General features: G+C 46.0%; 1 protein-coding gene across 1 annotated transcript; it reads right to left on the reverse strand.

The window, feature by feature from the left end:
• Positions 1-456: 456 nt before the first annotated feature.
• On the reverse strand, positions 457-13,492 carry TMED8 (transmembrane p24 trafficking protein family member 8). Its single transcript, XM_068399704.1, has 6 exons — positions 13,379-13,492; positions 11,985-12,063; positions 9,647-9,776; positions 8,558-8,699; positions 7,990-8,289; positions 457-6,974 (listed from the first exon to the last, which is right to left on the reverse strand). The coding sequence occupies exons 1-6, from the start codon at positions 13,467-13,469 to the stop codon at positions 6,757-6,759; spliced, it is 960 nt and encodes a 319-aa protein (XP_068255805.1). The 5' UTR covers positions 13,470-13,492; the 3' UTR covers positions 457-6,756.
• Between the last annotated feature and the right edge of the window lie 214 nt (positions 13,493-13,706).

Below are 13,706 nucleotides of genomic sequence, written 5' to 3' on the forward strand. Positions count from 1 at the left end.
TTCCCTTTCCCTTCAGGGGGGCGGGGATGAGGGTTAATAGGGAGCGTCTGCCCCAGGTTTAATATCCAGCCCAGCTTTAAACCGTGACATTGTTCCTCTCCAATTCGTGAGGCATTCAGTATAACCTCAAGCGTTGCAGATAATTCGAAGAATTAAAAAAAATATCACAGCAAGTCATTTTAACAGACAAATTCCTGGCTGGAACTATCTTCACCAGCTGACAACAGAGCATTTTCCTATCCATTTGCAACTAGAATGTCCAGTACACTGCAAAGTACATTTTGAGTATTTGCCTCTTCTTTGCTCATAAAACTAAGTTTAATTGTATTCTTGTTTTGTTGGAAAGTCTGTTGTTCAGTTTTTCATATCAAGACACTCACTTGCTTTAAACAGAAGACAAAGTTCTTGGCTGCATAGTGAAAAGTTTATTCAAAGGGAATAAGTTCCAATATACTATTACAAATCAGCCACAACGCATCAAATATAAACAATACAAACCAAGCATAGAAGGAATGCAAGCACACTATAAATATAGTCTTGCCCTTCAGCAAGAGGTTCAGTGCCACATTTTGTTAACATATCCTCTCCTCCATTTAAAACTCGTATCTTGGGAGCACAAGAAAAGCAAACGGTTGGCGCTGAGAACACAATTTTGAAATCACAGGACATCAAAAATATTCACATCACATAGGTAAGGACTGACAGCCATCACAGTTCACAAGAATATAGGTCTGAAAAAGTTGTGAACAGCTCCAAGATGCTCCCCATTGAAAGACTATGCTAGCAACTTGGAGCAATGAGTTGAGAGCAGATTGCTTCCCTCTGAGGAGGGCAGATAGTCCACCAGGGAGACCACCTCCAGCTATTTATAATTTCCAAACGCAGCTCCTAAACTTCAAGATAACTACTGGGCAAAGCCTCCTTAGCTCTGAGCTTAATGGCTGGCATCCAGCTTCTTGCCCAAGGGACTTGACTCGCCATTCCAGATGGGTTTAAGCCAGATAACCCTCACCGATGGATCACAAAATTCTTCCTCTCCCCCTGCCTGAGAAAGGGTACATTGCTTGCGATGAAGCTTCTGAGAAAGCAACATGTAAAATCCAGAACAGAATGCAGAAAAGCCAAGGGAAGCTAGACCCACTGTCCGCCCTGCCTGATGTTGTGTCTTCAGCTGCAACAGCACTAGTGTTTCAGAATAAGTTGACAGAGACTCTTTGGAGGCAAATGTGGAATAACCTCACAGAAAATTCTCCTCCTAGCAAGATGTATTTGAACTCTGCTGTTTTATGTACCTTCCTATTTAGTTGGTATTTACTGCAAATCAACTTACTTAGATAAATGACTTTGCACTTTGACTCCTGCTAAACTGGCTTCTTTCGCAGTCTAGTTAGCCAATGTATTTAACACAATCAGTTCCCAGTTTTTCATTCTTGAGATGTTCTGCTACATCTACATAACATTGTCACATCCAGTATTTTCCCAGATATCAGAAAAGGAGAAACAGTCTTTTCTTTCACACTTGTAGATCAAAAAAACTTTGTTGCTTTGGTCTCTTATCCAGCCTCAATACACATAAGCACACAAGACTCACAACACTGGATTCACATTCTTTTTAGAGAAAATGATGATGGCCACAAGGAATGCTCTTCTATGCCTATCTAGTGTTCCTCTGGTCCTCAGGTCTAAACCTGAATCAGCATATCGAAAGGAGTAGTGCTCTGGTGTTCCTCGATATCTGACAGCAGCATATGATTTTAAAAGGCAAAGATCTTATGGCACCAGGTAACTCAAACACCATTCTAGTACTCATCTTACAGCAACAAGGCAGTCTAATGAACAGCTTAAATCTCCTGGAACAGCCTACAGGGGCTCTCCTTGCCTGACCTTAGAAAGTGACTCCCCTCTACCCACATGGGCAGTGAAACAAGAAGAAATCCCTTGGATTAATGACATCTATGGCTCTTATTTCAGACATGCTCCTTGTTCCTAAGGCACCTTGTAATAAATCCTCTGTAGAGTGGCTTTAGTAGGGGTAGTGAGACAAGAAAGAAGGGTATAATGGGGATAAAAGTGAACCCATCTAGGGATTCATTCTCTACCCTAATTCCCCACAAGAATGAATAAGTCTTTTGGCAACTAGACACGTGACAAGGGTCACCTCACTGGGTCCAGCCCCACAGTAACTGACCCACTGCAGACCACAGGTGAAGGGTACATGCATACACAGTTACAAGGAGACAAGCACACAGAGAAGAGCCAAAAAGAAAGGCGTGTGGCTGTCTTTTAGACTCAGTTGCATAGTAACTCGACTTTCTTCTTAGCACTGAAGTCAGACAACTAAGCTCTTTCTCTTATGCGTTTTCATCTTACGTGATCATGTAAATGGCTCATTACCAGTAACAATCTACGTAACTATTAAATGGCTCCCAAGCATTAATTTGCAACTAGCCTGTGTCTGACACCAGTAACCTTTCGCAAGACTCCACATTACAGGCCTCCAAAAAGTTTCTGAGTAAATTAAATCAGTACAAGTAGTCCCTGATTTAAGCAATTTTAACTCTGTCCTCAGTAAAACACATACGTTTTATATTCCTGCTGCTACATTACACCTAAAGGGAAAAAAAAAACAAGAGAGCTTATGACGATCAGAGGGCTGGAGCACCTCTCCTATGAAGACAGGCTGAGAGAGTTGGGGCTGTTCAGCCTGGAGAAGAGAAGGCTCCAGGGAGACCTTATAGCAGCCTTCCAGTACCTGAAGGGGGCCTACAGGAAAGTGGGAGAGGGGCTTTTTACAAGGGCAAGTAGTGACAAGACGAGGGGGAACGGTTTTAAACTGAAAGAGGGTAGATTTAGATTAGATATTAGGAAGAAATTCTTTACTGTGAGGGTGGTGAGACACTGGAACTAGTTGCCCAGAGAAGCTGTGGATGCCCCTCCCCGGCAGTGTTCAAGGCCGGGTTGGATGGGGCTTTGAGCAGCCTGGTCTAGAGGAAAGGTGTCCCTGCCTGTGGCAGGGGGGTTGGAACTAGATGATCTTTAAGGTCCCTTCCAACCCAAACCATTCTATGATTCTATGACCTTCTTTGACACAAAAAAAAAAAAGCCCAACAGGTTGTTACCATTATTATAAATAAAAAATTATACAAGCTAATTTTTATACAAGTCCTGCACTCCAGGACCGTCTTATATCTCTGACTAAACATGTAAATCTTATTTCTAGATCTAAGTTATATTCAAAACAAAATTGAAAACAATTTTGTGCTTTCACAAAAGCAAATCCAAAAATGTAAAACGCTTCATTCTTAATTTAGCTTTTTGAATTTCTAGACACAAATTACAGGGAGAAAAACCATGTTTTAAAAACCTATCTGAAATCTTCCTTCCACAAAAACAAAGAAGGAATTTTCCTTTCTTGAGGATTAATTTCCCTCTCTGAAGTGCAACTGCCTTTTAAATTCATTTTTCTTTCTAGACCCAAGGTCTAGTTCCAAAGGTCTCCAATTAAAATAATAAGGGTTTCCATCACTGCCTCAGCCAGATAGCAGGACTGGATACAAATCCAGGAGATACACCAAACTGAAAAAAAGGACGCATGAGAAATAAGATTACTTCTTTGAACCAACTACGGGTTTGATTTTGAATGGGAGTGGCTGCTGTTAATCACTAGACATACAGCCAAGCTATTAGATTTATCAGAAAACAAGTAAAGACTACATATCCTTCCAAAGAGAAGTTGTCACTTGGATAATGAATGCTATCTGACTACCTGAGAAACAACATACTCATGTAATGTGGAAATTAAAAATAATTAACGAAAAGAAGAATTATCCTATACAACTGTGAAGCTTCTGTTTCCTGCAGATGAAATATTCTGTGCCTAAAACTATTTTGTGTTCAGAAGAGATACCAGATACTTCTGGGAAACTTAAGCAGTGAAGTAACACACACACCAAACGCTTTCAGTTCCACTGCAGCAGGCCTATCTATGGGCACGCTGCATTTGCAGACCGGGCACATGCTGATTGGCATGACATACCATATTCAATGCTGCTGGTGGGCTTAAGTCAATGAGACTAGGAGGCGGGCACAGTTCCAAACAAGTGACCTGAGCCTCGTCTGGTTGGTCCACACCTCAGAAAGCTAGAACTGAGCAATAGGATTACCATCTACAGTGCAACTTCCCTTAACTAAAACCACTAACTAATGGCTTGAAAACTGGCACATACTATTTATGTGTCAGTGAGTGACCAGAACTGGTTGTGAGGCAGGCCTCATTAACTTCTTACAACATGACAAAATGTATTTTGAACCTTAATGTGAGCAAGAGATAGACAGGAGGGGGAAGTAGCTGAGAGTTAGCAACAGGGAGGCCACACTACGAGGGAAACTTTTTTATGGAGATAACCCGCTAGCCTGCAATAAGCTGTGCAACTGAGGATCAGTAATTCTGGAATATCTAATGTATGTACAGGTCAGAGTTCTCTTCATCGTAAATAAATCCAAATTAGAAAGTGGAGTGGGTGCCAGACAGCGTATCATACATTAACCAGCAAGTGCACACAGGGTTCTGCGAATCTCACAGCAAAGGACCAAAGGCAGTCATTGAGTGGGGCAGTGCTGACATTGTGGTGAGACTGAAGGGTGTTTTCTGTCTTCTTCTGTTTAGTGTCTAGGAACTTGATAGAGAAAGGATGAAAAAAAAAAAAAAAGAGCACACCTTACCCAAGTTGCTCAGGCCTGATTCAAGTGCTGTTACAAAGGCCACAGCATGGTCCTTCATCTCCCCCAAAACAGGCTAAAAGAAGGAACAGTCCTCCCCAAGCTGCTAAATGAAAAAGCATCTTACCCTGACAGATACCAGGCCCTACTGTTCTGTCTCCCTGTAAGGCTGTCCTGTGGTTGCCCCTGCTTGAATAAGGCCGCTTTGCAGTTCCTCCCCACCCAGGTGTGCACTCTCTCTCTCTCTTTTGACAAAGGCAGCTGTTTTCTCCCTATCTCAGGGCCCAAAGCAGCAACAACTCTGCTGCCTGCCTGCTCATCCAGAAAGCCACTGTGCTCCAACCAGTGTTCTTTGCATTTCCACTGCTCCTGCTCCCAGCTTGGGCTGCTCTGCTGTAGACTGACTGCTCGCTCTTACCATTTTGACCTACTAAGTGCTCTGGGGCAGTGGATAAGTAAGCTGAGACAGTTAAGAGCTTGAATATGGAGCAAATTTCACAGCATTACAATATAGCCTTAATAGGAAATATGCAGCCCTCCTACAAGAGTGAAATCTTTGGCTTTAACTAGCCCAAAAATCATTTTGTCCCTCATTCCCTCTCAATAGAAGGAACAGACTAAGTAGAGGTGCTTTACCTGCATGATTTAAAAATAAAACTGAGAGCTCTACTAGAATCACCATGCAAACAGCCATTTTGTGTCTCTGTAAAGAGGTATCAAAATGTAAATACAGCAGGATTCTTAGAAAAGAGAACGATTTCAAGTTAAAAGTATTAAAATAAACAACACTTACAGATAAAAATTATTTAAAATTAATCTCTGAAGGATTAACTTAATCTCTGAAGGATTAATTTAATCCTTGTTCAACTCTGCCAGTACTTGAGCAGAAGGTGATCACTAATGCCATCGCTAGCCACCAAAACATGCCAAGGAACTCCATGTGATCAGGGTTAGCAACGGCCTTGCTGATTCTGGTTCACAGAAAGGACTGGTTAAATCCCACATCTTTCGAGGTTCTGAGCAGAGATGCCCTTTTCTAATAATACCTTTGCAACAGCAATAGCAGCTGACAAGCTACACTTCTCTGGGGAGCCTTTTCCTTGCTACATATGGTATTATCCAGCTGGCAGCAATACCAGTGAACCAACATGCTGCTACTAAGAAACATTTCCTGTATATTTATTGGTAGTACTCCAACCTTTTTGTATTCATTCAGCACAGCAGTACATAATTTCTTCTGCTTCACATCTGGATTACAGAAAAAACTTTTGGTGGTCGCTGAATTTTTAATCATCTACATATCCCTACAATCAACAGGTATAACATCCAATTCTTAATCTGTAGGAAAACCTTCTTATGGGCTTCTAGGTGTGCACACTCCCCCCAGCCCCTGTTCAAACACATGCCGTGATCGCCGTTTGGGGCCCGCTTGTTGAAGCGTGGCCTAGCCCCTGCAGCATGGGCTGCCGCTGGCCAGCTGAACCCCCACCCACACCAGTGAAGGAAGCACTGGCTGCTGGTGACATGTAGTGGTGGTAGGCGATGAGATTATCAGTGGCTCGGTGACAAGCCAGTTGTGCTTTTGGCTCATTGTAGCCGACAGCTGCCCTCTAGCGATGCAGATGCAGCAGAAGAGTCGGAAAAGTTATTCACAAAATAGTAACAGATGAAGAGTATTTTCACTTCATTTCATACCAGCGCAAAAGATCAAAACTTTGACCACCTGAAACCTGGCTTCTGGGCATTGACTGGCTGTGACACGAAGGCCCAGCCCGATGCCTACACAGAGCAGACCTCCCGAAGTTTTACAGGAAGAGAAGCTGCCTGTGGACAACCAGGCAGTCACAACTACCTTTCTCCACTGGGACAGCGGGGAAGGAGGGTGTGGGGAGAAACCAGTTAGTGTCTGAAGAGGAGCCAGCAGAATTGTGCCTTGGTTCTGTCACACAGCAGTGCCCATCAGGCAGTACCAGGGCTGGGCGGCAGCCTGCTACACTCACCATTACCTGCCTGCCATCCCTGCCCCTTCCTGTTTCTTCAGCTAGTGTAATAGACGTGAAAGAACAGAGTCTTATTGCGGAGGAGAGAGTACGAGTTATCAAATTTCAGCAGGTAGATGCCCTCGCCTGGGTACTCGTGGCTGCCAGCCTGCACCTCCCGATGGCTGTTCCTCCGGTATACGGGCATGATCTCTCCGTAGCGGTTCCGCAGATAGCTTTTGGAGCCCCTTTCCACGTCACCAACAGGGGCAAGTCCTGAATAGGAGAGAGGAGACAAGTAAGTAGGCCAGAGCCAGTTAAGCCACTAGGTAGTCCAGAAAAAGATCAACAAGACCAGAATGCAGCACAAGCATGCAGACATATGGAAGGCTAACTACAACAGCATTACCCATAGTGTCTGCTCTGACCTTTCTACAAATAATACCCACAAAGTCCAGCTTTCCTTGTCATGACAAAGGATATGCCAAGCACCAGTTCTCTTGGGAATACTGATGGGACATATCCACTTGCCTGCCAGCCTGGCCTCCTCTCCTGAGCTTACTTTTTAGACACCTCACTGCTTTTATACACACAAGAGTGGTCCAGTGATACAGACTTGAAGCAAAAGAAAGGCAGGAAAGCTCTTAGCTATAACCTCACTGTGTTTATGTCCTCAATTCACTTCTCTAAGAGGATTCTTCAGATAGGAGCCTATCCCTCTTTGAAGAACCTGCAAAATTAATTTCAGACACCAACCCCCAGCTACACTGGTCACACATACACTGAAGCCACAGAACAGGAAACATCACTGTGTGTTTCACAAGTACAAAGACACAGGTAGCAATCCTCAAATTCAGTAAACAGGAGCTACTGATGCACTGGGGGAAAAAAAACACCAACCAAAAAAAAAAAAACAAACCAGAAACAAAAGCTTTTTGCTCCTACTCCCCACCAGAAACTTCTCAGTCTGAAAGGCTAAGAAAAAACAGTCAAGTTAAAATTTCAGACCCTAATCTTTTTATCAGCTAGAAACTGAACAAGTGAATTCTGATTTTATTTTTCGACATGTTCAATTTCAAGAATGCTCTTGGAGAAGGACAGCCATTGACATATGCTGAAGCAGGAAGGGCTAAATGCTTTCTCATCACAGCCTAACCAAGAACCCAAAAGGCTGCAGAGATAACAAGTGGGCTGAGTAAACAAAGTAGATGGAAATTACAGCATCTGACAGACACTCTCAGCAGCATGGCAACAAGCACCACAAATTAACCCTTATAAGCTCTGCACTAACCTTCAATTTCCTCCTCCTCTTCTTCATCCTCCTCATCACTGGATTCGCTGACCTGAACTGTAATGGCAGTGCTAGTAACAGTGGTCCAGTCAAAATAGACTCCAAACCCAATGTCGTAGTCATCTGTAGCAAACTCCCAGCAAATGCATTTCCCATCAGGATGGGTTGGCACACGGACTGTCACCACCTCGCCTCGCTTCACCACCATCCGGCCATTCTTCTCCTTTCCCATCTTGGCTTTGAATTCCTTCATCTTCTCAGTGGTCCACATGGTGGGTGGAGCCAGAGGGGGAGGCTGAGCTGAGACAAGGGAAAAGATTGTGGGCTCACCTGACTTTTCACTACAGACAAACTGTTATCTGAAAACAGTGAAGCTATTTCTGATAAGGCTTTTGCATTCTGGAGCCTGCTCCCAGAAGCCTTGGATGTGAAGTTTTCCTGCTTGCTAGCCAGGAGCCCAAATTTCCAGCAGGAATTAGCAGTGTCTCCAGGACAGCCTCTGCTCTTCTCTAGCCAGGGCAGGCACTTAAGAAGTGGCCCCAACAAGTGTTGTCCTTTCAGGACTCACCTTTCCTCTGCTCCCCAAGGAGGTCTGCAGTCTCCAGCTCAGCTGAAAGGATATCCACAGCACCAGTGTGATCTGACTGAATCATGACTATATCCCCTGATCCTTGAGGTACATGGTAGTTGGTTATCCGAACAACAGCTTCCTGCACAAAGCACATAAGAAACACTGTCACAAAGACCATCGTAGTAAGAAAGTCCCCAGCTGGATTTAAAACAACTCATTAGTAATTCAAGCATCTTTCTGAAGCCAAGTCAGACCCTGCAGAAGCTTCTATTTATTAAAAAGAACTGGCTGGCTCTGAGACACCTCTCTGCATTATTTCCCCCACAGCACCAAAGTAATGAACTTTGAAGTCAAATGCTGCGTTAGTCTCACAAATTACACACCCCTTGGCCTCCCCAGGCGTTCCTGGGCAGGCACATCTTTGCATCTGCCTCAGAGTTAATTGTCACCTCTCAACAAAGCTACAGCCTTACAGATTTAGCTGACTAATCTTGGAAAGAACTCCCAAGACACAATCTCTCTAGGGAGAGCCTTTCAGCTCTGTGTGCATTTAGACTACAGTCACAATCAACTGTCATTTGCTGTGTCCTAGTTAAAAGTCCCTCTGGTTCACTAGGGCCAGCCCTCTCTCCTCATATATGCAAACTCACAGCTCCTGAGCTGGGTGCCACTTGCACGGGTTTCCCGACTGTATCTGTAACGCAAACGAATTGGCCTCTCACCAAAAGAAACAAAAGACAGCAGTCACTTGCAGTTCCCTCTCCCATAAATCTGCAAGAAGGGAATTCCCAGAAGCCCCAGACAAGAGGCAGAAGGTGAGAATAACCTTGAAGCCTTAGTGAGCCAAAAACTGCAAGGAGGCGAGGATTAGCCGAAGACACAAGAGGGATTTTGCAAATCAGACCGATAATGTTTACCTCCTGCTAATGTATAGAAGAAAATATAACTGAATCTATATTAATATGAACTTTTGTCTTAACACAACCCTTAAAGCCTCAGTACCATAGCTATAAGCACAGCAGAAGGGTGGAAGAACTCTTGCTGCACCTCTGTCCTTGCTTTCAGACATAAGAAACACCCACCTACCTCTCTGAGGGACTGAGTTTGGTCAGGAAGCTTCTCTTCTAGTTCAGCCACTTCCTGGTCCTCTAAAGCACCAGCTTCTTCCTTTGAATCCTCTGTCGTGCCTGTACTCACGAGTGACCCAATCTGCGACCTTTTGGAGGAAGAAAGCGCTACAGTTCAGCACTTGCACCCAGGGCACAGGCAGCAGAGGAATCACTCTGCTCTGGAACTCGAATTCAAATGGACTGGAGGGTGTGGTCAGCACCTGCCAGCTGCACAAAGAGCCCTTAGCACCCCAGTCCTGCCCTCATTTCCACATGACTATCTTCCATGCGAGCCAGAGGGAGCAACTGCAGTGAGATACTGCATATTTGCTGTCCTTCAGATGGCAGTAATTCACCGCACTCACCCCGCAGCATGCTAGCTCACCCTACAGAAATCAGTAGCAACTTTTCTGCTCAAGAAAAGGACAACTTCTTTTATGCCAGCTACTGCATGACATCTGCATATTTCACCAGAGGTCAACTGGATCAGTGAAAGGATTCAAAACAGTTTTGACAGCCATCCTGAAAATGCCCTCTATTAAAGTGGCCCATTATGCCTTTCCTATTAGCAATCCCAAGAGATATAGGGAGCACCCACGTGTCTCTCTGCCACATCCAAATATGCTGCACAGACAAGCAGGCCGTAAGACGTACAACGTCAGCACAACTATAGCAAAGAGGTCCAAGTACTGCACTGTGACAAGAGGAGATGCACGTGTTAGAACAGAAAGAAAGGTACATAGCAGGAAAATTATGTGCAAGAAAGGAAACATCTTTGGCATTCATCGTCTATTGAGGGTTTTATTCTAAATTATATTTTAAGAATGCCGCATATTGTCTATCGCTGGAAAGAGTTACCATCCCAAATGAACTCAGATGGATGCCAGAAGTGTCTTATCTGTCATACTCTCAGATACTCTGTGAAACTTCCATGAGAAGCAACCTAGTCTTTAATAAGAATAGAAACAGTTGCCCTTTTGAAAAGCAAAGCCTTCTCATAGCACTGTAAAACCAATGTCAACTGTGTTGGTCTAAAGGATCAGAAACATGAGAACACAGCAGCAATGGAAAATATGTGCATTTCCTCAAATGCCTCTGCCTCCTTTCAGAAATGAGAAATATTCTCATTAGCAAGGGAGCAGACTATCAGTATAGTGTGGAATAGTTTAAAAAAAAAATTAAAAAAAAAATATACACAGCTCAACTCAGACACATTCCTTGGCGCATCCATAGAGATGACTGGAACAGAACAAACGTGGCTTTTGTTTCCAAATCTTTACTCCTATGGGGGTACAGATTTTATCCAGAAATAAAGCCATTTCTTACTTAAATTCTCTCAACAGTGTGATTTCCTTTCCTAGAAATGGCATGATAGACCAGAAGGTCTGTAAGAACAACTCAAATGAGCTGAATACCAGGATACACAAAATGACAATATAAGAAAAGGACACTGGGAGGGGAAATTTTTTTTAAAGGAAGAACTCTCACAGTGATCCCTAACAATTTCTCTGGCAGCCCAGGACAAATTTGGACTTCTATGCCATTGTTTTCCAGCCCATTTGCTTTTTTAGCTTAGCAGTTGCATGATCACACCTAGAAGAGCTCTTTGGTCACTTGCTACCATGCACACATCTGCTTCAAAGGCCCTCCATCAACGTAGGAGCTAACAGCATGGGTATTTTTTCCTCCAGACGCCACTGAAGCCCATGAGTCTCACTGAAAGATTAGGAAGAGCTACACAAGCTTTATAAGAAGATTTACAAAGACAGTTCAGCCAACTCCTCCTCACACAACCCTTTTGGATTACCCCTATCCCTTTCAAAGGAGTTCTATCTTAGAAAAATTTATCAGGTAACATCCACAAGTATCCAGCATCTACTTTGGCCATTTTGCTCCCAGTCTATGTTAATGTCTTTGAAGAAAATTAGAGGACATAATAAAGAGATGGAAGAACGCTTGTCTGGAGTCAAGAAGGCTGATACAGATGTCATTAACATCAAGCCAAGATGGCATCAAACTGCTGTTTTATAGGGTGTTTTATATTTGCAGGGTTCCTTCCAAGCTGAATGATTCTGTGATTTGAATAGCTGAGCCATGAACTACACTTCATCACTTCGTAAGCTTTAAAACAACCTTAAGCCTGTAAGAACAGCCCCTCCTCTGCTGATTCTGGTACATACTGTCCCGAAGCAGACAATTCAGTCTCCAGTCCCTTCTCTTCACCTGCACAGAATCAACTGCCATACGGAGGAAGTCACAGGGGTGAAACAGACTGTCACGCACGTTGGCCACAATACAGAAAAGGATTCTCCTACCTGCTTTGCAAAGTACTGGACTCCAAAGAATCAACCAGCTGATCTGCAGGCTCTGTCTTTTGGGCTGAGTCTTCATTTTCTAACAACAAACAGAATATACGGAGAGAAGGTGAAATAAATTTTGATGTTTAGAATACACATACAGGAGGAAAAACTACAGCCAGCACTCAAACATTGACAAGGTCACATGGCTGTGGAATGAAGAGCTGTGCCAACCAGTTTTTCATGTTATGAGCTCTATTGAGCACCTTGCAGAACAAAGATCTTTAATCATATCAACCCCAGGAAAGGGAGAACAAAAACCCATGCATGTTTTTGGTGCAGAACCACTCTCAGAAGCCGGGCTCGTTCAGGAACCACCAATCCTAGCTTTAGAAGGACAGAACGAGGCCAAATTTCATCATGTAAAACTGGGCTGACAAAGCCCTGGAAAAAGCAATCACGCAGTGGTTCCCACAGAGCACTGACGAGATGGAAAGTCCTAGGTCACTGCTAAAAGGAGTGCCTATAAAGATGGCTCCTGGTCTCCCCCGAGTCTCCTGAACTCTGGGAAAGCTCCGTCCCCGTACGACTGCGGTACGGTACGTGCTCCACAGCCCCGCTGTCTGATCGCATCAAGGCAGTGAACTGGGCATGGACAAGTTCCAGCTTCTGCAGCTCTCTGGTGATACGCCTTACAGCCACGGGCTGTTTCATTGAGTCACTTCGGAGCTGGGAGGCACCTGCAGCCTTCGGGCACACAGCACCAGGCCCCCAGCCCACGGCAGAGACCGCATAGGCAGGGGTAGCTCAGCTCCCGGCTAGACGGGGCCTCTTTCAGCGGGGAAAGCACCCTGTCTCTCATAAACCTCCATCGATCCTCGCTCTTCCACCGCTGGGAAGGAGCACCGGGAGCTGCCGCTGCAGTTTTAGGCGCTGGAGCGGCAGGAGAGCCGAGCACCCAGGACGCGGCGGTGGGGTGCGGGTCCTCCCCAGGCGCCGGTGCCGGCTGCAGGAGGGTGCGCGCAGCCATCACCGCCCGCCCCGTTCCCCCAGCACCCGGCCCACCCGGTGTCAGCCATGGGCTAACTCCCGATGCTGCTCTTCGTATTTCACCGTAGCAAACGGCCACCGTGGAAATAAGGCTTCTCGGGGAGAAACGAGGAAACCCACCGCGGAAAGGAAGCTCACGGCGTTCTCCCTGGCCGTACGGCCAACGCCAAAATACGCGCCCCCGCGCCTGCGGCCTCACCGCCGGCAGCCCACCCCGCCGCCGCGGGGGCTCCTCCTCAGGGACCGCGGCCGGGCTGCAAGCGCTCGCCGCCGCCGGGAGGGAGGGATGTGCGCAGGCGGGGAGCTGCTCCCGCTCCCCGCCGCGGCCAGCCCGGCTGCCCCCTCCCCTGCCGAGCCCGTACCTGAGGGGACGTGAGGCGCGGGGCCGTCCGGCGCCCCGGCAGCCGGGGGCTCGAAGCGGGAGCCGGCGGCGGCGGCCAGCACGTCCGACATGGGCAGCGCTGGGCGGGCGGGCAGCGCGCGGAGCCGTAGGCGGCAGCCCGCTGCGGCGGAAAAAGCCGAGCGCGGCCGAAGCGCTGCGGCCGCCGGCGGCGGAAACACCCGAGCGGGGGCCGGCAAGAGCCGAGCGGGTGCGTGCAGCGCAGGCAGGAGGGAGAGGGTGGTGCCTCGGTACTCATCCCTCAGCCTCCCCCCTCGACAACACAGCCAACCCAAACCTAGTTCCGCAGG

This window comes from Nyctibius grandis, chromosome 4 (assembly GCF_013368605.1).
Source record: "Nyctibius grandis isolate bNycGra1 chromosome 4, bNycGra1.pri, whole genome shotgun sequence".
Taxonomy (NCBI): domain Eukaryota; kingdom Metazoa; phylum Chordata; class Aves; order Nyctibiiformes; family Nyctibiidae; genus Nyctibius; species Nyctibius grandis.

Coding starts and splice junctions, on each gene's coding strand:
- TMED8 (XM_068399704.1), bottom strand. CDS start 13,469: ATGTCGGACGTGCTGGCCGCCGCCGCCGGCTCCCGCTTCGAGCCCCCG. Junction 12,064..13,378: donor CGCGCCTCACGTCCCCTCAG/GTACGGGCTCGG, acceptor GTTTGTTGTTAG/AAAATGAAGACTCAGCCCAA. Junction 9,777..11,984: donor TCCAGTACTTTGCAAAGCAG/GTAGGAGAATCC, acceptor TTCCTCCAAAAG/GTCGCAGATTGGGTCACTCG.